The sequence below is a fragment of the Pelodiscus sinensis genome, chromosome 9, assembly GCF_049634645.1.
Source record: "Pelodiscus sinensis isolate JC-2024 chromosome 9, ASM4963464v1, whole genome shotgun sequence".
NCBI lineage: Eukaryota > Metazoa > Chordata > Testudines > Trionychidae > Pelodiscus > Pelodiscus sinensis.
This window is the reverse complement of record NC_134719.1, coordinates 26168387-26191295: the sequence shown is the minus strand read 5'-3', so window position 1 is coordinate 26191295 and position 22909 is coordinate 26168387. Positions and strand designations below refer to the sequence as shown.

General features: G+C 41.2%; 1 protein-coding gene across 6 annotated transcripts in view; it reads left to right on the top strand.

Moving 5' to 3' along the window:
- The window catches only part of ADGRL4 (adhesion G protein-coupled receptor L4), a 110341-nt gene that overhangs the window by 52963 nt on the left and 34469 nt on the right, over positions 1 to 22909 (top strand). For 2 of the 6 annotated variants that reach the window (XM_075936329.1, XM_006136307.4), the window contains 3 exons: positions 12277 to 12429; positions 21391 to 21540; positions 22085 to 22155. In XM_075936329.1, the coding sequence (XP_075792444.1) occupies positions 12277 to 12429; positions 21391 to 21540; positions 22085 to 22155 (374 nt within the window). Of the gene's footprint in view, positions 1 to 9210; positions 9278 to 12276; positions 12430 to 21390; positions 21541 to 22084; positions 22156 to 22909 lie in introns of those variants that run through there. The other 4 variants (XM_075936331.1, XM_006136308.4, XM_075936330.1 and 1 more) reach the window with 3 other exon arrangements.

The window sequence follows — 22909 nt, the reverse complement described above, 5'->3', positions numbered from 1 at the left end:
TGTTGTCTGTTTCATGTTATGAGTAGCTCGTTAGATAAAGCCCAATGGGTGTCTGCCTAATCTTGTTTATGCACACTGTAATGACAGGGTTTGCCCTTGTAAGCCAGAGCATAGTAATGCATTTCCCAGCTGATAATGTTAGGGTTCTGAATAAATGTCTTTATTGGCTGTCTGCAAATTTGGGAGAGTGTTGCCCAGAACATAATAAACCTTTCTTCTTTTTTTAAATCAGCACAATAAATTTTTCTTCTATTTTTTTATCAAACTGTTTGCTAGCATGTTTTTTTTCCCGTAATCTTTGGTGTAGGACCTGAAAGTTTAGACATACATAACAATATCTCATTTACTCACCTCCTTTCCAAATGTGCTCATTGTATTTGTAACTAGTTAGGGATAGAAACTGCAGGTGACTTCTTAGTAGAAATTGTATCATTGTTTAACTCCTCCTCTTGTAAAGTCTCCATCAGCCCATTTTTCAGAGAACAAATTCATTCCTCAGTGTCATAGACTGAGTGGGGTAGCCATGCTAGTCTGTAACTTTGAAAACAATGAGTAGTATCATCTGAAAAAGGGGGTTTTGCCCACAAAATATATGTCTCTAGGGGTATGTCTACACTATAGCGCTAATTCGAACTAACTTAGTTCGAATTAGTTAATTCGAACTAAGCTAATTTGAACGAACACATCCAGACTAAAAAACTAGTTTGAATTAGCGTTTTGCTAATTCGAACTAACATGTCCACATTAAGTGGACCCAGAACCGGGGTTAAGGATGGCCGGAAGCAGTGCCGGCAGGGCATCAGATGAGGACTTAGAGTGTAGAGCTGCTGCCTCAGGCTAGCCGAGGGCTGTGCTTAAAGGGACCCAACCCCCACCCCGGACAGACAGTTCTCAGGGGTGCCCCGCTTGCAAAGCAGTCCTGGCTTGGAGTGCCCTGAGCGCCCACACTGGGCACATCACAGCACTCGGCCATCAGAACTGCTGCACTTGCCGCAGGCTGCTATCTGGGGAGAAGGGGCAGTTGGGGGGCTGCAGGAGAGCTTCCACCCCCAGAAGCCCGCAGAGCCAGCCCAGTCCTCCCCATCAGGGGCTCGTACCCCATTCCTCCCTCACCTCCTTCCACTTACCCTTCCCTAGCCCCCCTTCCTGATGTACAAAATAAAGGACAATTGTGTTCAAAAATAGAATCTCTCTTTATTGAACAAAACTGGGGGAGCCTGGGAAAAGGAGGTGGTAGAGGGGAAGAGAGAGGGTGGGAGAGAGGAGGGCAACTAAAATGATCAGAGGTTTGGAAGAGGTGCCATATGAAGAGAGGCTAAAGAGACTGGGACTTTTCAGTTTAGAAAAGAGGAGACTGAGGGGGGATAGGATAGAGGTCTATAAAAGCATGAGTGGGGTGGAGAGGGTGCATCAAGAAAAGTTCTTCATTAGGTCCCATAATAGAAGGACTAGAGGACACCAAAGGAAAGGAATGGGTAGCAGGCTTCAAACTAGTAACAGAAAGTTGTTCTTCACAAAGCAAAGAGTCAACCTGTGGAACTCCTTGCTGCAGGAGGCCGTGAAGGCTAGAACTAGAACAGAGTGTAAAGAGAAGTGAGATAAAGTGATGGAGGTTGGGTCTATGGAGTGGTATTAGCCAGGGGGTAGGAGTGGTGTCCCTGCCCAAAGTTTGTGGAAGGCTGGAGAGGGATGGCACGAGACAAATGGCTTGGTCACTGTCTTCGATCCATCCCCTCCAGGGTCCCTAGGGTTGGCCTCTGTCAGCAGATAGGCTACTGGGCTAGATGGACCTTTGGTCTGACCCAGTACGGCCATTGTAAGCTCAGGGCTCAGGGTCGGGGGTCTCAGTGGACCACCTTGATTTTCATGCACACCTGCTCCTGGGTGGCCAGGCTGGCAGCTCTCCTGCCCTAGATGGCCACTTTCCTGTGCCTAGTGCGGAGGTCGGGGACAAGGTCCACGATGTCCGCACTAGACCAGGCGGGTGCCCGCCTCTTGCTGTCCCGGGCAAGCTCCCGGGAGCCGCCAGCCTGGTCCCGGGAAGAGGGGGAGGGCTGGAGGGCATCGGGTGGCTGGCTCGAGCCGTGCCAGGTGCAGGGTCTGCTGGCTGGGTGCTGGCAGGCTTGCACCTGGCACGGGCATCGTAGCCAGCCCATGCCCCTTTAAGGGGTCCGGGGCCGGGAGGGGGGCAATAGAGTTTCCCTGGTGTTGGCCAGAGTGGCTACCAGGGAAAGCTGTGGAGGGCTAGCCTCCCACTAGTTCGAATTAAGGGGCTACACACCCCTTAATTCGAACTAGTAAGTTCGAACTAGGCTTAGTCCTTGTAGAATGAGGTTTACCTAGTTCAAACTAAGCGCTCCGCTAGTTTGAATTAAGTTTGAACTAGCGGAGCGCTAGTGTAGCGCCTATCAAAGTTAATTCAAACTAATGTCCGTTAGTTCGAATTAACTTTGTAGTGTAGACATACCCTAAGGTGCTACAGGACTACTCATTGTTTTTAAGTAATAGACTGAAAATTCAGACAACTCACTCCTAACCTGGATTGCCAACATTTCAGTTTTGTTTGTGACTCATCATTTTCTGTTATAACTAAGCTAGTACAAACAGGTCACTCTCCTTTCATTCTGTTATATACAATCTCACCAGAACAGAAGCTCTACTGGTGTAAATCGACATGCCATTGAAGTCAGCATTTGCTTTGTGATGAATTCATAGAACAGCCAGTGCCACTGGGTTCCTGCAGGGTGGGAGGAGTACTTACTCCTATGTGGGAATTCGCAGCTTGTGTAGTTTTGAAGTCGGTAAGAGAGGTAGGAGTCAATTGAATGTTCTTTCACCATGGACTCTGGAACTTACTCACTAAACACCACAGTAGCACATATCTTGTACAGTTAAGTTTTCTGTCTGCTGTGGTTCCTGAGTACCCTCCCCCCTTCACAGTGCAGTGCTGAAGACCCACATACATTTTTAGTGGATCATTCCATGATGTGGGGGATGTGACACATGTCTCCTCCCCAAATGCATGCTCACAGAGGACTTGCTGAGGAAAGAGGAGTGACTGTGCAAAGGGAGCTACTGGGCAAACAGGTCCCTCTCTGAATGATAACAGTGAGATGATGCACAGCTGTTCTAGACTTCACACATATCCTAAATGACCAATTCCGTCCCCCACACACCAAAGCTCACTTTCCCTTCTCTAACTTGACTAATTTGAGCTCCTGCTTCTTCTTCTTGAATCCCAGCTGAGGTTTTCAGGGTAAATATTTTCTTTCTAGTCAAAAAGAAGCATTTTAATGATTTTTTTTATTCTGTTCTTCACATATGAATGATCACAAATTAGAGATTTTTTTCATGATATTCCACAAATAGTGGAGAAGTGCGTTGTTCTGTGCAGCTAAATAAATGACACTTCTCATTACTAACACTTATCCCAATAATATATTCATTTCACATTTAATTTGTAATGTCTGGTTTATAAATGATACGGAAAACTTTTTGGGGTAACAGAAGAAAGTTTGTCCACGCTCTGAATAAATCCAATCTGAATCCTTTTTTGGGTTTCAAATTGTGCAGTCCTTTTTCCTCTCATTGTCTTTCATTTTGGGGGAGCTGTTTTGCACTTCAAGGTTCAAACCAGGACCTCACAAGTGTCTGTTTATGCAGCCCAATTGTTCAGTTAGAAGCACAAGAAATACTGGCCTGTTTGCTCATGCACCAGTACAGAGCCTGGAAGGGCAGACTTTCCCCTCACTGATTCCAGGGTTTCCAGGGATTAGTTTGGAAAACTTTTGTGGAAATCTTACACCCACATAGTTAAAACCCCACATCTTGCTCCTAAAATGCCTGGGGCATCTCCAGTGACACAAACTCTTGCAAGGAGTACGTAGTCATGAAAGCACAGTGGGAAAGAGGTACAGTTATTTCCCATGCAGCTGTATGAATGCTGTGTATTCCCTTTGTGCCAGCATATCTCTTGAAAGGCACCATAGATCAAGGATGAATCAGGCCCATTATGAAATAAACTAATCCTAATGAGATTTCCAGCCCAGGTTTGCACTCTCAAATATTTCATCTAAGCATCTGGTCTTTTGTGCTCATTTGGACCACTCTTGAATGCTGAATGTTTTGAGAAGCATAAATAAATTGTGTTAAATTAACATTAATGGTAACTTACTGCAGAAAGGAGAGCTGGATTGTTAATGGCATTGCTATTCTCAGGTCATTCTCTCATAACTGTAGAGATACTGTACCACAGCGCACGGGTAATGTATGTAAGATCGCCCACTGTTCTGAGACCTCTAGACAGGCTAAGCACAGCAGGGTGAGTAGCACTGGAATTTGTTTTACAGGAAGCCTTCATTTCCTTGCTTTTGAGGGGTTAAGTGAGGCACTTCAACCACTGCTCTCCCTTGGGGGTGATGCTGGGGAAGGTCAGCTTTAAGTTTCCCCCAGAGGCTTTACGGGAGTTCTGGCAGTAGAGGCTGCTGTCAAAGGAGAACAGCAGAATGCAATGAATCTGTGTATTCCCCAGCCACCTTGGCTACATTTCCTTCCCAGCTAGAGCTGTCCATTTTTCAGACTGTGATGGTTCCACGCTAGTCCCCAGGCTTGTGCTGTCACAACCACCCCTGACAGATTTTTGACCACTAGGGATCCTGGTTTATGCTGGCCTGAATAAGGCCTCAGTCAGATCCCTTGTTTTAATTGCTTCTTTCAGTATCATACAGTGATGGAGGAAAATCTAACAATAAAGTTGTTAGCCTATACTAGTATCAGTATGCACTGTGTATCTTATGATCCATAATAATATCAAAAGTGTGACTACTTTATGGAAAACAGCTACTGTGCTGGTTCAGTTGTTGCTTTTTAAAACTTAGTGCATAATTTTGGCAAACTGCTTGCTCTGTGTGATTCTGAGACAACTGAAAATACCCAAAACAGAGAGTCTATATTACAGATCAGAGTTTTCAACACTGTTTGTTGAAAAACTTTTGTAGCTGGGGCAGAACAAACAAAAACAATGCTAGTACTTCTGGCTAAGATCTAATATGGCAGTTTGAATTTAAGACTAGTTGACTAAGAAACTGTTCTCACTGTAATAAAGTTTGTCATGGTGATACAATAAATGTACCAGGAATCATTGAAAGCAGTAGTTTTGCTCAGCTAGTAGTCATGAAACTTTGTGCTCTCTCTCTCTCTCTCTCTCAAAAAATAAGTATTTCAAGTCAAACTATACCTTTAACAGGGCACTTCAGAGACTTTTAGCTACTGCCCTATTATTGACCAGTGAAATCATTTTGTAACTGTAATAGTTCCAACACATATTGGAGATTATAATTTACTTTCCATTAGGCATTAAAATTGGGTAATTGCCAGAGAAACGGAAATGTTGAGTGGGATAGAGAATTTGGGGAAGGGAAGTTAGTACTATAAATTCAGATTGTTAAAGTCATGCTGGGAAGCACAACGATGCATTTTTCAGTAACATGGTAGATTCAAGACTCATAAATGATTATTTTAAGACAAAAGTTGTTTAAGACAAAAGTTGTATTTCATCCACAATTTAGAATCCATGCCTAAGAATTGTTCTACATGTAAAACTTTCTTATAAATGCATTGAAAGAAAGAGTTACAGCTTTTCATGAACCATAGCTATACTTCCTATAGAGTTGAGGAAGAGCTATGTTTACACTACAGTTGTTTTTGTGCAAAAACCACAGAGTGTACACACCAAGTGCATTTTTGTGCAAGGAAATTTACAGTAAAATGGCAGAACAGAGGGCTTTTTGTGGTGTAGGTATACCTCTTTCTGTGAGGAATAACTCCTTTTTGCACAAGAGTTCTTGCACAAAAAGGCAAGTGTGGATGCTCAACAGGGGTTTCTTGCACAAAAAGAGCCTATCAGAAAAAGCACAGTTGCTCTGATGGCCATTCAGTGAATGGCAATCAGAACTTTCTTGTGCAAGAGAGTCCATGCAGTGTGGGCGCTCTCTTGCACAAAAGCACTTCGCTTTTCAATGTGCTTTTGAGGTGTGGACGCGCTTTTGCGCAAGACGTTTTTGCAGAAGATCTCTTCTGCAAAAAGCTTCTTACGCAAAAATCCTGCAGTGTAGACAAAGCGTATAGGCCTAATACTCAACGGCTGTGTCTAGACTGGCAAGTTTTTCTGCAAAATCATCTGCTTTTGCGGAAAAACTTGCCAGCTGTCTACACTGGCCGCTTGAATTTCCAGAAAAGCACTGACGATCTCATGTAAGATCGTCAGTGCTTTTCCGGAAATACTATGCTGCTCCCGTTCAGGCAAAAGTCTTTTTCCGAAAGACTTTTGAGCAAAAGGGCCAGTGTAGACAGCACAGTACTGTTTTCTGCAAAAAAGCCCCGATCGTGAAAATGGTGATCGGGGCTTTTTGGCGGAACACTGTGTCTAGATTGGTCACAGATGCTTTTCCACAAAAAGTGCTTTTGTGGAAAAGCATCCTGCCAATCTAGACGTGCTTTTCTGAAAATGCTTTTAACGGAAAACTTTTCCGTTAAAAGCATTTTCGGAAAATCATGCCAGTGTAGACGTAGCCAATCTGGTGAAGTCAGAGGAAAGACATGCACTGATATTGACAGCAGTAGTCGTCAGATTAGGCTTTAAAATTATAATTAAAAGTTCATTCATGAACTAATATCTTACCATGTTTATTCTGAAATAAATTCATCCCAATTCAAGTTGAAAGCACATCAGCCTTCAGACATATTCTTTTAGAACCTGTCTATTAGAATGTGTAGCCTTGAAACTAGCAGAGAAATTAAGTTTGGCCAATAACTAGCTTGATTTTGACTATAAATATGCCCATATAGAATAAAATATAAAGTGTTCTCTGAAAATAGATGGCTATAGGATTAGCCTTGTATTTTTGAAACCCGCATGGATAATCAGTTTATTTTATACTTTTAACAAAAAAGAATCCTACCCTATACTAATACATATACCTGCTCCCATGTACAGCCCTTTTGGGTCTTTGGGCTAATTAGGGTTATTCATGGTCTCATCCCATTGTGATATTTAATTTCAGTGAATACCAAATAGTATAGAACACTGCTTAAACAAATGAATTCAAGACTGATCAGCCTGTGAACCTCTTGTGTACAAAATAGATTGGAATGCAGCATTACCATCTAGTCCTTTTGCCACTCTTATTTCTGAAAGTCATTTATTTTTTAATCAATTATTTAAAAAAAACTTTTAAAATAACTATTTCAGTTATGTCATTTCTTCCTCTTGATTTTCAGTTTGCATTCTTGAAATTCTGTCTGTAATGCTTAAAAGGTTTTTTTGCCAGCAGTTGTTCTACAGTTCATGCTCATATCATAATTAAATTAGGCAGCAACAAAGCAAATGGCTTATATGCCTGCTTGTCATTTAGGGTATCCTCCTTCCTGTCCATGTTGCTAAACAAATTTGTTTAAGAAGGAGTTATAGAATTTTCAATCTATAAATCTTGATTTTGTCTGACTCCCATAAACCACAAATCTGTGAGCACTGTAAATTATGTATGAAAAACATCTTTGAACACAGGGCTTCACACTGGATTTTTTATACCATATCTCAATATCTTCACTATAAATAATTTAAAAATATGTTTTATTGTTATTAGTGATTTTAAAATATGTTGTGTGAATTCACGTGGAATATTTAAACATGACCATTCAAAGTTTGTCCTTTTTCTTGCAAACACATTCCCTTTCTGTCCCTTGAAGTCATTCAGGATTTTTTTTCTTCATAGTGAACATCAACTTTGTCCCATAGATGTCAGTGATAGTTTTCTGATTAATTTAAATGAGAGCAGGACCTGATCCACTGAATTATATATCCAATGTGTGTGTGTGTATGTGTATACACACATATGCGTACACATGTGCACACACATATAGTGGGGATATAATTCTGTGGACCAGAGAGATTATCTATATCTATATCTATCTGAGACTGTAGGGAAAATTAAATGAAAGTTTACTGTCAAGTCTTCATTGATAACAGATCAGCCCTTCAGATGCTTGCTTGTTTTTGACATGTAAATTGCTGAGTTTCATGTCTGATAACTTTCAGGTTTCTTTCATTCCAATCTAGATTATGTCAAGCTTTGTATCTTCCTAAAAGGAGAGTTGATGGCCAGGTTAGAGAAGGCAAAGTCATGTTTTGCCTCATTCTCTACTGTGCATCCTGTGTCACCATTGACAGCTATGCAAAATGATGTAAAATGCTGCCATTCTGAGTTTGGTAGACTTTGCACTTACTCTGCACAAGTCTAAACTGCAATATCAACTACGGCTACCGGGCATCTCTCAACCTCTGCAGATGCAGGCTCCTTCTCTAATGTGCATTTTCTAGTGCTTGGTCCAGTTATTTTAAATTAATTGTCTAAAGTGATGGGATTTCTACCATTTCCCTTCAAAGATTATCTCTCTGTCAAGACAGGTCTCATAGTTTCTCCCATTCCTCCTATTTCTAGTGCCTTGTCCCTCATCAGAAAAGTATCTTCTTCACAGTGCAGGTATACAGTATAAGCAGGAGGGAAAGGTAATGTCCTTGACAAGGAGCAATTGGTGACTTTTATCAAGCATTAATGAAAACAATGCAGTGTGACTTTGGTTGAGATACTCTATCCTGCAAACTCTGAACTCTTGCTCCAATCCAATAAAGCACCTCACAACATGTGCCCAATCCCACTCGCATCAAGGATGCTAAGGCTCACACTCCCATGAGGCTGAGACTTATTTCTCTTCACACTCATGCATAGTTGTAGCCTACATTTACAGACAGTGCTGATAGGGCCAGAGAGCAACCAACTTCTGCTTCCTGCTGCGCACCTGATCAGCAATTTTAGATTCAATAAATAGTTTCTCTCATTCCTTGACAATGAGATATTTCATTTGTGCACAGTTATTAGGACCTTCCTAAACATTGTGGAACAAAATTATTCCTGATTCTGTGTCATGGCAGTAAATCTGGATTAGAGCCACTGATGCAAATGGAGTTGCAACTCTGTAAACGTAACTTTAAGTAATATGGGAAGTTAGCTCTCCGAATCTTGCTTGTATGGAGTTCCTACAATGCCTCTGTGTAAGCAGCCTAAAATTCTGTACTTGTTAACTAGGCAAGCCAGATGAATGAAAACAAGCTAGACTTGTAAAGTGACTAAAAAGAGATTTGTTTTCTCTCAGGAAAGTGGGGGGAGCAGGAGCACTTCTCTGAAAAGGTTCCCAGAACAGGAGATCCTTCTAATATATGGTGATTACAATTAAAATATTTATGAGCATCCTAAATATATGGAATACTGCCAATGCCACAGGAAAGTTAATTAGGTAAAACTGTAAAGATTTTAATGATGTCCACTGTATGAGTCAGTTTATACTGCTTGAGAGTGTTCTTTGGGCCACTTGAGAGCTGTAATACAGCCAGACTTGTGGGACTGCAGTTCTTGTGTCCGAGACACTAGAAAACAAAGACAGGCATTTTCATTTTTCCCACTCACAAAATTCTATGACCTCTGTCTATTCAGCTGTATTTCCCTTGGGCTTAAATCACTATCTGTATAATCAGTCTTCTCACCACTCTTGTTCTTTTAAGGGTTCCACCTCCATATTTTCCAAACCTCGTGTGATTGCATTGTCTGCCCCAACACAAAATATTTCCATCCTAATAGCTGAAATTATGGCACACTCGTAACCATACTGATTTTTTGACTGAAGGGCTAGGGTTATAATGATAGTACCCATAGATCATTTTGAGCAACACACACACACACACAATTCAATTCCATAAAGTCAGAGTCACTGTCCCCAAGAACATGGGTTCTGAAGAAAAACTCCATGGGGGTTAAAATTCTCTATAGTTTGTACTCTAGCATGCTTGCCATTGGAGTGAGATGCATGCCACAAACCATGAAGTACTCACAGCTTAAATTATCAGTTTCTAGGGTCTAATTCTGATTTCATTTACACCACTTTTCCCCCAAAGCAATTCCATTACTTCACTGAAGTTAATTTGGGTGTACACCAGTGTTTTGTAAGTGAGAGCCAAATCACACACCCTTCTCTATTGTTTTCTCAGAAGTACAGCTGCTAAAGCTATAAAATAAATACTGTTAACATACATTAGCAAATTGCTTTTACACTTGGATTCCTTATTAAATTAAATTACAATATTAGTTATAATGAGTGTAATCTATTCATTAGCATTGACCCAAAGTCCCCTGGAGAATGTTGTAAATCCATTTGATGTTCCTGAGTTGGCATTTGCACTGCGAATTAACTGAAAGGTGTGTTAAATCACATGTAGTGAAAGGGCTTCCTATTAAGTTTAAAGCTGAAAAGGTCCCTATGCCAGAAAAAGTTACACTACAGAAATGTGTTCCTCTATAGTTGTTGGCTCATTCTGTTCTTGCCAGTCTCCCATTTCATTTGGCGCTTTGGTATTGTTTTCAGCCACTGGCACAGTCTTGCTTCGGTGTTCAGGAACACCTTATCTGTGACATTTACCATCATTTTTTTCTTCCCTGCTCTCATGCCTTTTCATATAATTTTCATTCTGTAATTAATAGTTACAGCTGTCTATCTTAGTTTTTTATAATGACCCCATCAGTGTAGAATTTGAGCCCCTTTCATGTAAAAGCAAGAACAAAGTCCCTAGTGGACTTTATGGGAATAACCAGGAACTTCCCCTTTCAGGATTAGAAAAATTTCTTGGAATATTTTTTGTATTCTGGAGTAATTTTGTAGGTTATTTTATTTCTTTTTCTTTGAGGTTTTGGGAAAAACATTTGAGTGCATGGAGATGTCAGTGATATGTCATCTTGCTAGCATGAATAGACTTTACTGACTTGACTGATGCAGGTTGGTCAGATGATTATTTAATTGTTTAGAACATACAAAATGTAATGTGTATGAAAGACTATAGAAGAAATAGTTGTGTTGCATGTATTGGTTCACTTGACTAATGAACGGATCTATGACTTCTTACGATGTTTTGTCAAACTTATTGGATTATTCCCCCTTCTCCACTGCCGACATGATAAAACTCACAGGAAAGTTGTATAGAGAAGTAGTCTTCAGAATGTTACCTTTATGGAGTTCCTTCCTGGTTGTTCTATTGAGTACATGGGATTGGCTTTTTTTCTGAAATATGTCACAGAGCCTGCCTTTATAGTAGGTGGTTCGCCCAGGGATTTGCAAGAGATGAAGATTACATTAACTAGGTCAGGACTCTTACTCCTGGCAGAAGTCCTCTACTCTTTGGCATTAACTATCCCAAGGATCCTGAGGGAAGGAAGCTCTATAGCAAAGATAATGCAGTCTTTTCCCGAAAATCTCTGGAAGGATGGCAGTGTAGAACAATATACTGTATAACTGTACATTCTTTTGGCACCTGCCCATGGCCCAGCTTCAATGTCTAAATCTGGGGACACCACATGTTAAGAACTGGGACAATTGTCTGAAAGTCAGAGCAGGAATCAGATTTGGTTGGTGCAAGATGTGTCTGAGTCAGGGAATAAAGTCAAAGGTCAGCAATAATGTCAACTGCCAATTACCAGAGTCTAGGGGCAGAGCTGGGATAGGTAACGGATGGGCAGAAGTGAGGCAAAAGGCAGGAAATAGTGGAGAGGAAAGGATCAGGCACATAGCAGGAGCTTGGTGCGGAGCAGGAACAAAGCAATTGGAGCCAGGGACACAGAAGGAGTCAGGAACGGGATTGGGTGCAGAATGAAGGAATCAAGAACAAGAAGAAGCCAATGCAGCAGCAACAGGGAATTACCTAGTTGCTCCGGCAACTTCTTGTGCCGTCTTCTGACGTATATAGCATGACTGAATCCCCAATGGCTATGATACATCCCAGCAGGTGTCAGCCAATATTGGGTGGTGATAACAATACAACAGTGTCTGGGAACTCTTAGTCCTGAGACCCAGGACATGACACTAGGTCACTACCTAGAGATCTGCCAACTGTGAGCATATTTAACTTGGTACATGGTTGGGATTGGGGGTTCCTACTAGAACATTGCTTGGTACATGCATTTCTATTAACTTCAAATACATAGCTGGTTTCACTTTAGATACCTGTGTGTCTTTGAGCATCATTAAGTTTTTGGCATTGGTAAGGTCATTACTAAACAATCTGCTTATCAGTCTCAATATCTATTCATAAACTATATTATGAATAGATTAAACCTTTATTATTTTATTAAATATGTAAATAAAAATTATTTTTTTCTGTATTTTGCATCTTGACAGATGATAACGAATGTGAAAATGCTACACAACCTTGTGGAGAGAATGCTAACTGCACCAATACTGTGGGAAGTTATTACTGTATGTGTGTAACTGGATTCAGATCTAGCACTGGTCAAGAGAAGTTTGTAACTAATGATGGAACCTTTTGTGAAAGTAAGTTACTATAATGTCAGACACACAGCTTTAAATTGTCATTCATTTCTTTTGCCTCCTGTTCATTGGACAAATCCAGTAAACGATTCTCAGGTGTTCTGCTCTGTGCAATTTGGATAAGAGCTTCCCACAATATCTCAATAACAAAAGTCTGCTTCCTAATATACTTACTCAACAAAAGTTTCATTGACCTCAACAGAACTTTAGGATTTAACCCAAATGCTGTAGCTTTATATGGGAATATAGATTTAAGGCCAGATGGTGGCCCACATTCTTTTTACCTTATGCCACCTTCTCCTGGCTCTGCCAGCACAAGGGGTCAGAATTCACAGTAACCCATTGATCCAGGACCAGCAGAATAGCCTTTAGTGTTTGTCCCAGCCATGTTCACTTTGCTCACACCACAGCATCAGACGGTGGCCAATATTCCAAAATGCCATTCATCCGGCACTAATTCTTCTTTTCAGTTCTGGTTTAAGACAGTGAATAGAATGTGCAGTCCTTCAGTTCCTGCCTCCACAGAAGTCTGATGGAGTGTCTTTAGGATCACAAGACAGAAAATACTCTCTGGGAAAATATTATTTCCTACCAATTTTGCAGTCCTTAAGGGTTGCCCTTCATTGGAAGAACTGTAACTATTTCTCTTTTTTCAATCCTCTGGTAATTTTCTTTGTGTGCTGTAATACTCTTTGGGGAATGAGAAAACAAGCGATAAATCCATTGCCTCTTTATCCAGGTATATCATCTTTGGGCTGACTATATATCTAGTTCTAGATATCTGTCTCCTAGCCTGATAGTTCTGACAGAATCTTTCTTTTTGTACCATTCCAAATATAAGCAAAATAGTTGCATTTTAGGCTAGACTGTGATCTAGTCTAATTTTCATTGATGCATCTCACATCCTGATATCATGGTTCCACTTCACCAAGCTGCTGCTGTTCTCAAGTTATCTGGGATTCTTGTTGTGAGCACAATAAACTATAAAAATTATCTGATACTAGAAGATGTCTTTTTTTATCCTAAGCTTCACAAGTCTTGTCTTTAAAGCTGTTTCAGTTGAATGTTCTTTACTGTTGCTTTCCTTTTTTGTCAGTTGAGAGAGGTTACTTTTTATTGTGATTTGTTTATATCCATCTATTTCTCTCATCTTGTACTAATATTATGTCCGTACTGCAGACGTAATTGTGTAGACATACCTGAGCTAGCTAGCTAGCTATGTACTCAAGAGACTAATCTGTGCTGCCACTTGGGTTGCTTCAGCTTCACTATTATTATTATTCAAATGAGCTAGATCCAATCTAGCTTGGATATGCTAAAAAGTGCTGAAGTTTCTGGTTTCAAAGTAGCGGTACTCTAGATTGTAAGCATCTAGATGAGGCACGAACCATCCCTTTTTTCTGTGCTTGGACGCCACCTTGCACAGTGGAGTTGTCTTGCATGTCTAGAGTGCCTATGCACTATGGTATTACAAATTAATAAGCCTTGTTTCCCTAATGTTTAGAGTGCACATTTTGTACTGTCAACCTCTAGTGGGCCTTGATTGTGAGCTTTTCTCCTCTCTTGTGCACATCAGTGTGGATGGAGCTGGCATTTTCCAAAACAAAAATATCATGACATAGTATCCAGTTAAATACAGGTACAAAATAAACAGTAAAGCAGACTGGTAGATACGTAATAAACACAGCACCTTGCTCCTCCATTAGTTTTGCAGTTTATTGAGGAATTCTCAGAGGATTACATTGTAACACATGGATCTGCTACAGGTGGGAGAGGTCTCACACATGACATATACACATAGACAATAGAACTCTAAGTGGACACTAGTATTACAACAGGAATATAGTAGCTTTGGCTGTGTTGTACAAGTAAAAGCGTCTTAATTTGCACTAGGACAGTGCTGTCAAACAGCCATCTCACTTGCTGTATTTATGTGGCACCAAGACATATTCTTAAATTGCACAATCTACTCTTTTTAAAAAAATGTTAACCTTCCAAATGTGAAGAATATAATCGAGGCAATGTTGTCTTCCTGGGTCTAAAGACAGCCTGGAAGAGTGGTTCTGGGCGATGTCAGTTCACCCATTAAGTTAACTCTAATACCTAATGATGATACTTTACATGTAGGTCTTAAGTTTTTCAATCCAGATCATTATATCAGGTAGGCTAGGAAGAGGGGCACTGATAAAGCCCACAGGGAGAAGAAAAATTGGAGCATGCAGCAGAGGAGGAAACACAAAGAGCAGAAAGGAAAAGGGACACAAAGGTGAATAGGGAAAGAACAAAAACACTAATTAGAAATAGTGGTGATCCTAAAGGGGAGGATATTTTCCCACTTGTGATGTTGAATGCAAGTTAAATAGTATTACATAAAAGCCATTTTCCACACTTGATCACTGTACGCTATGCATGTCCTGATGTGAGTCAAAGTCCTAAATTATAAGCCCACCCTAACGATTTATAAATAGAATTTGTCCTTATCCAGAATGAATTTGACATCTGTGCATTGCAGTTTCTGGAAGAAGTTACAGTATTTTTCCAGCCATGTACTATTACTGTATTCGGCTTCTGACTTTTCCCACAGCTGATTGTTCGTGCATCCTCTCTCTCCCTCATAGCACTTTTGAGTGCCGTGTGTGCAGGGATATGTCATTATGCCACATAGCTGTTATCTCTTTACATATGCCCTTCTTAGGACAACTTGGAATCCACTTTGTGTACATTGTTCCCTTCCACAGCACAGAACCAAAAGGAACATCTGGTCCTTTACCAATGGACTTTTCAGTTCCTTGTAAGCCACTAATAAGCATAATTTATAACATAGACATCAAGCTGTCTTGACTGGCTGATGGAGAATCAAAGAAATGTAGCTATGATCCAGTAATTGGCAAGACTGAACATAATAACCGTTCTCACTACCTTTATTAATGGGAATTATCTTGCCTGCTATAGTAAATAAGCACGGACAAAAAAAGCAGAAATATAATGAAAAGTTATAAATCTCTTTTCCTACTAACTAAATGGTGTCAGTGGTGTTATTTTGGGGGATTTTGCTTTAATATTTCTTTCTGATCAGAGCTATTATAAAGGCTTCAAAGCTCAGTTCCAAGGTTTATGCTGAATATCTTCTGAAAGGGAGGGTTCCATGCTGAGCCTTGGCAAATGGTCTTATCATTAAAGAGTCCAGTCCTTCAACCATCACTCACGAATCTCCTCACTAAAGACTATTCAAATGAGTTAGAGTTGCAAGACTGTGCTTTTGGGGCTCAAACTTGCTCCTATTCTAAATAATGGGAGACTGAATGGGCTCCTAACCACAAACCCCAGGTGGAAATGGATCGTTTTCTAAAATCATTGGTAAGCTGTTGTTTCCTGTATGTTCTAAGGTAACATATTCATCTAAAATAAAATAACCAAAAGCCCCAAACCCTGCACAAAAATACAGAAGAAAACTTTAGGGGTATGTCTACACTAGTTCGTTAATTCGAGCTAGGTAGGCAAATCAGGCAACCGGAGTTGCAAATGAAGCCCGGGATTTAAATATCCCAGGCTTTATTTGCATGTTCCCGTCCGGCCGCCATTTTTAAATCCCCCTTAGTTCAAACCAACTGCCCGCGGCTACACGTGGCAGTTTAAAGTTAATCTGAACTAAGTCCTTAGTTCGGATTAACTGTTACACCTCATTCTGTGAGGAGTAACAGTTAATCCGAACTAAGGATTTAGTTCGCATTAACTTTAAACTGCCGCATGTAGCCGCGGGCAGTTCGTTAGAACTGAGGGGGATTTAAAAATGGCGGCCGGACGGGAACATGCAAATAAAGCCTGGGATATTTAAATCCCGGGCTTCATTTGCAACTGCAGTTGCCTGATTTGCCTATATAGCTCAAATTAACGAGCTAGTGTAGACATACTCTAGCTGACAATCTTAACTTATTATAAGCAACATACAATCTGCTTTGAAATGGTAGTAAAATTGTTGATGGGAGCAGTGGGCAAAGCAATAAAAGAAAATGCAGTGAGATGATTCTTAGACTCTTCCATTAAATGTTCAAATGCCACATTCAATTTTGTGCATGTAAGCAGATTTTTTAAAGCATTTATCTAATTTTTTTAACCAGACATGCTTGCCATTGGCAAATTATATTCCAGTAAGAGATCAACAAATGATGCCCACCAAAAGCATAGCGCTCTTGTGCATTCCTCACATGCCATTGTCTATCGATCCTCTTTCCTCCACTAAGACATGTGGAATCGTTTTCTTTCTCCTTACCCATTGTTCTCATTCCTCTGTTCTTCTAATGTTTTCCTTTTCATTGTATTAATCTTTTCTTAATTTTCTCTCTTCCTTCCAGTTCCAAAACTCTGCCCTTATCCCTTATTCCCTGAATTTTTCCCTTCTCTCTCTAGTCCATATCACCTAATATCCACTTTCCACAAATTTATTTCCATTCCTCTGTATCCATATGTTATGCCTCGGGCTCCCCTCAGGTGTACAACCGCATTATCACTGGGACACCGATTGGCTTACCACCCTCCTAACCCTCTAACTCTTCTCGAGTGCTACCGAGTCTCTCACTCTGAAAGCCCATGTCCTTCAGTCCGAGGTCCATGTTAACTGACCTCGGCAGGTCTGGCCCTCCGCAGAAGATGCCGGTGGGAGGGAAAGGGGGACCTGGGCCTGTCCCCACTTCAGGTCCTGACCCAGGACCCTAAGGGCAGAGAATCAGCTTCGCTGTTTGGTTGGTGGGGTCAGTCCCCAAAACTCACCAACCCACCCATCCTGGGTCACTTCCTTCCCTCTGCTTGACCCCCTCAACTGACTGTCGCCGTACTCACAGGGACCCTGTTTCCGTCACTCTTTCGACGTGTCCCAGCAACCTTGACTCCTCTGTTCCTCCTCGGGATGCTGCGAGCCCCCTCTCCCCAACACCCTCCATCCTCCTGGAGTTGGCCTCCTCCTCACTCCTCTCACTGAGGTGTGGCCCGACTCCCTTTTGAATTGGCGCACTGGCCGCGTGATGCCCGACGTCCCTCAGCCTTGCCCCTCGCTGTCCCGTGGCAGCGCCTCCAGTCCCTGTCCCCGCTAACCCAGGGGTGGCCCAAGAGCACGCTGCGCTTGACCACCGCGGGGCTGCGTCTTCACCGGTGAATGCCTCTGCGGGAAGCTGAGGAGTGTGGGGCTCAAAGGGCTCCACCGCTGCAGAGTCCTACGCTCCATCACACCTCCCCCCTTTAAGTCATTCATGGTTCCTTTCTGGGGGTCTTCCTCCTCTTCCATTATTCTCGAAAAAAATCGGCATTCCTGTGCTTTGTTCCTGGCCGTTGCTGTACTTCAAACTGGTATGGCTGTAAGGCCAGATACCACCTCATTATGCGCGGATTCGATTCCTTCATTGACTGTATCCAGTGCAGAGGTGCATGATCCATCATGAGCTTAAATGGGTTCCTGAGCAGGTATTACCTCAGGGTCTCTATTTCTCATTTCGCAGCCAGTGCTTCTTTTTCTATCGTGACATAAGCTTGTTCCTGGGGGAAGAGTTTCTGGATAAGATATAGTATCAGGTGCTCCTTCCCCTTGATATCTTGTGTGAGGATAGTCTCCAGCCTCACTGCCGAGGTGTCGGTCTGCAAGATAAATTCCTTTGAAAATCCAGTTGCGCCAACACCGGAGCCTGCATCAGACTCGACTTCAGCTGCTGAAATGCCCATATGCATTGCTCATTCCATGGCACCTGCTTAGGCTGGTTCCCCCTAGTCAGATCTGTCAAGGGAACTGCAAGGGATACAAAATTTGGTATAAATCTCCTGTAGTGGGGGCAGGGGTAAAGGAGATCTCCCAGTACCCCTTTGTTAAGGCTAAGGTGGAGATATATTGGGCTCAGCCTAGCCTCTCTAAGAGTTCATCCACCCAGGGCATGGGATAGGTATCAAACCGGGAGATGGAGTTAACTTTCTGGAAATCTATACAGAATCGCACTGATCCATTTGGTTTTGGGACTAACACTATCAAACTGTGCCAGGCACTATGCGACTCCTCAGTTACCCCCAGCAGTAGCATATTCTATACCTCTTCCCTCACCATCTCCCACATCTTCCTTGTTAATGCGTGCACCAGCTCCCATACCTTATGCCCCGGAGTAGTAGCGATATGATGACTTAGGACCCTAGTATGCCCAAGGACTGCACTCAACACTGAGCTATAACTTCGGAGAATCTCTTGTACTTCATCTAGCTGGGCCAGCATGAGGTCTTCCCCCACCTCTACGGCTCGGGCTTCCCCCATGTCCCCGGCCCAGGGTCCTAGGTCTGTGGGCTGTGGGAGAGGGTCTATTAGCAGGCTTTCCTTTGGGTTCCACATTTTTAGTAAATTGATGTGATACACCTGCATGCCTCACTACTTGCCTACCAGACATACTTCATAGTCCACCATTCCTATTTTTAGAATGATCCCTGCTACTTCACTAACAGCTTAGATTCACTCGTGGGTAACAGGAGGAGTATCCTAGCTCCCAGCTTGAATTCCCTCAGTTTGGCTTCCTGGTTATAAGAGAAAGCTTGTTTGTCCTGAGCCTGCATCAGATTAGCCTTAGCAAAGTCCCCTAGCTGTTGCAACTTCTCACATAGGTGTAGGAGGTAAGGTACCATTCCTTGCACCCGGGATTCTTGTTCTTCCCATGCTTCCCTAATTAGGACTAGGATACCCCTCAGTTGCCACCCATACTGGAGCTCGAACGGGGAGAACCCCGTCAAGGACTGGGGTACTTCTCGCACTGCAAATAATAGGGCCAGTAATAACTTATCCCATTCCTGGGGGTCCTCCTTTGTGAACCGGCAGAGCATGTTCTTAAGCGTACGATTAAACTGCTCCAACAAATCCGTCTGTTTGTGGATGGTATACAGAGGTGCGTAAGGTCTTAATACGCAATAATCTGCACAACTCGGCCATTAGTTTAGAAGACACAGTCCCTAGGTCAGTTAATATTTCCCTCGGAATCCCCACCCTCGCAAAGATCTTCACCAGTTCGGTGGCTAGTGTCAGGGCTGTGGTGTTTTTCAAAGGGGACTGATTCGGGGTATCGGGTCGCATAGTCCACTAACACTAATATATACTGGTGGCCAGCCCAGGTCCATTCTAAGGGACCTAACAGGTCCATCGCCACCCTATCAAAGGGCACCCCTATTACTGGCATGGGAACAAGGGGGGCCTTCGGACCTCCATGCGGCTGGGTCAGCTGACACTCGAGACACGAATTACAAAAATCTTGCACCTCCCTATGCACCCCTGGCCAAAAGAATCTTTGTATTATTTGCCGTAGAGTCTTTTCTCTTCCCAGGTGTCCCGCCCAGGGGTTGGCGTGCGCCAGCTCCAACACTCATCTCTGTAAGTGCATCGGCACTAAGAGCCCGAGAGCACGCCGCACATGACTGCTCCAGGGCTGCGTCTTCACTGTCGATTGCCTCTGCCAGAAGCTGGGGAGTGTGGGGCTCAAAGGGCTCCGCTGCCACGGAGTCCCATGCCCCGTCACACCATACTTTCTCCTTTCTCTGCCAAGTACATCCTTTTTTTTTCAGACTTATTTTTTGCCTCACATGTTTTCTGCTTCACAAACTCACTGTCACCAGAAATCCACTTGCTGTTCTAAATGGTAGCAGCTCTGAAAACTCCATTCTCAGTTCTGAAAGAGCATTTTGTAATCCCCCCCATCCATTCTTCACTTGTTCTGTCTTAAACCCTTCTTATTAGCATGAGCCCCTCCCCATCAATTCATTAATCTCTTCACCCTCCCACAAACCCATCACCAGTTGCTCCCCACAACTGCCATCCAATGCACTCAGTAATTCCCAATTCACGAGTTTAATTTTGGCCCCTTTTCTAGATCATCAATTCTGTTTTGCACCTCCACAATCCTTTAATTCTCATTCCCTCCTCTTCTAAATCTATACATGTATTGGTTTCTCAGCTACAAATTCATCCATTATTATTTTAGTCTTTCATTTTTGCAGCCTGTTCAGGATTTACCTGGTACTCTAGTACATCATTTTCTCAGACCCCCACCCCACTGCTCACAATTATTCAGTATAATGCAAAGACTCACTTTCCCCAATGTATCAGTTAAATTCTTTGGTTGCTATCCCCAATCAGTCAACATAATACGAGACCCGCTTTCCCATCCATCAAATCAGTTTTTGCCCTTCATTTCTGAATTCATCAGTTCATATTTCTTTCCTAGAATTCTTCTGTTTCATTCTCAGACCCACATGCTCCCAATCAATTGAATTACTTAACTAACTTACTCAACTACTTATGCACCCAAATTAATTAGGAAGGCATCAACAGTATTAAAGAAATTAACTCTAAATGTGGATATAATAGATAAGTCAAGCACTTTTTGAAGAGTCTTAACTTAAATATTAGATTAAACAGACAGTCAAATTCATCCTTTTAAATACTAAAATAATAAAGCATTGATTTTAAATCAAAGGCTGTGTGCATACCAGTTTTCTCTCTTTTCTAACTGAATCAAAAAGATGTTATAATCTAGTTAGTGTAATATGTAGAAAAATTAGACTTGAGATTATTTTCATCATACATCATGTAGTATTTTTATATTGCTGAATTAACTTTTCAAATCACTTTAAAATATGAAAAATACAGTGCATGTGCAAACACAAGTGTTTTTCAGTAAACATGGAGCTGCACAAAAAAATCAGCAGTCTCTCACAGAAGAATATTTTAATATTGTGCTTTATTGCACCAAACCGTAAGTGATATAATTGGTAGATGTGATTGTCATTAAATTTGGGTCCTTTTTAGCCTTTTGCTATTTTTTTTTACTATTATTATTATTTTGTGTAAATTTTATATGAAATTGCTGTATGCATAACTTATCAACAAGGCAGCAAGGTGTTAGTTTTTAAATACTTAATAAAAAATTCAATTTCTCACGATATTTGCAAATATAGATGAGTGCACTGAAGCAGTAACTGTTGCCTGTGGAGATCATGCGAAATGTGAAATTGTGGATGGGGGATATAACTGCTCTTGTAAGGAAGGTTATCAACCATCCACAGGAAAATTACAGTTTAAGCCAAATGATGGCACTTCCTGCCAAGGTAAATGATATTATAAAGGTTTATGTGTTATTATAGAACTACATCTTCTGGGAAACCCACTAGTGTCTCTTTATCTTCAGTTAGATTAATCAGCCAGACGTAAAAAAGAAGCAAGGAGCTCACACCTGTATTTTCTAAAACTATCATTGAGATGTACTTTTCTTAGAAATGTATTTGCGATGTACAATATATCTGTCCATATAGAAGACACAGCCTGGCATTTTGTTGACATATTCTAAACTATATAAGCCCAATTCTCTTGCTTATACAAACGGTTAATCAATGAGCCAAATTCTCTCTTGGTGTAAATTGGCAAAACTCCACTGAAATCAATGAAGCTGCTCCCATTTAAACCAGCAGAGAATGGGGCCTGGTGACTTTCCACCAGTGAAAAACCAGTAAGGGAGGTCAAAATCAGTTCCTAATAATTTATGCTTGTGAATGATCCATATGAATGCACAAATTTCAAATACTGTAAAGGTTTGGGTTTTCTTATGCAAGAACTGTTACTATAATCGAGTAATCTTCTTTTTAATGTCTACAGAAATTCCAAAGGCAAAGTGTGAATTACATAATGACTGTATAACTGAAAATATTACTAGAACCTTAACTGAAGTAAGTAGCAAAGGCTTATAGATGAATCTGTAATTTTTTTGTTTCCTTTTTGAAACTGTTATTTCAATTAAAATATCCGTTGAGGTGCTTTGAACAAATAGTTGAAGATACAGTTACATGTAAGCATATATATAGAAGTCTTTTTAATACTTCCAGCTTATTTGAAATGGGTTATGTATTAGAATCACAGTGTTAATTTGCCTGCAAGCTTTGTTTTGTTTGTATCTCCAGTGAACTAAATCATGTTGTTGCTAGAATTCAGAAGTATGGTAATCACTCAACAGTTTCTGAATGGCAAGTTCTTGAAATTACACCTTTCTACATTTAATTATGTGCAGCTATTTGTTTGTTCTGAATGAAACCTAGAAAAATAATTTTTCAAGGCAGTGAAGGCAAGTGACAAAGTATAAAATAGAACAATAATACACTTGGGTACCAATATATTTCTCTTCTTCAAAATATCATGTGAAAAGAACTGGGGAACCAGTCTTTCCCCTAGAAATAAAGATTTCAAACAGCTAATTAAATAAACTGGTAAGTCCACAAAACTATAAGTTTCTGATTTGACTGGGTAAGAGAATCACGACTGTGCATGTTTGCTTTTTTATCGCAAGCTGCTTTCCTCAATTATCAGATTTAAAAGAACCCAGTCTTTAATGTAAGAGATATACTTTACAATTTAAGATACACATTGAATTAATATGCTTACTATAAATTAAGTAGAGGAGACAGGATAAATACAGCATCTGAACTT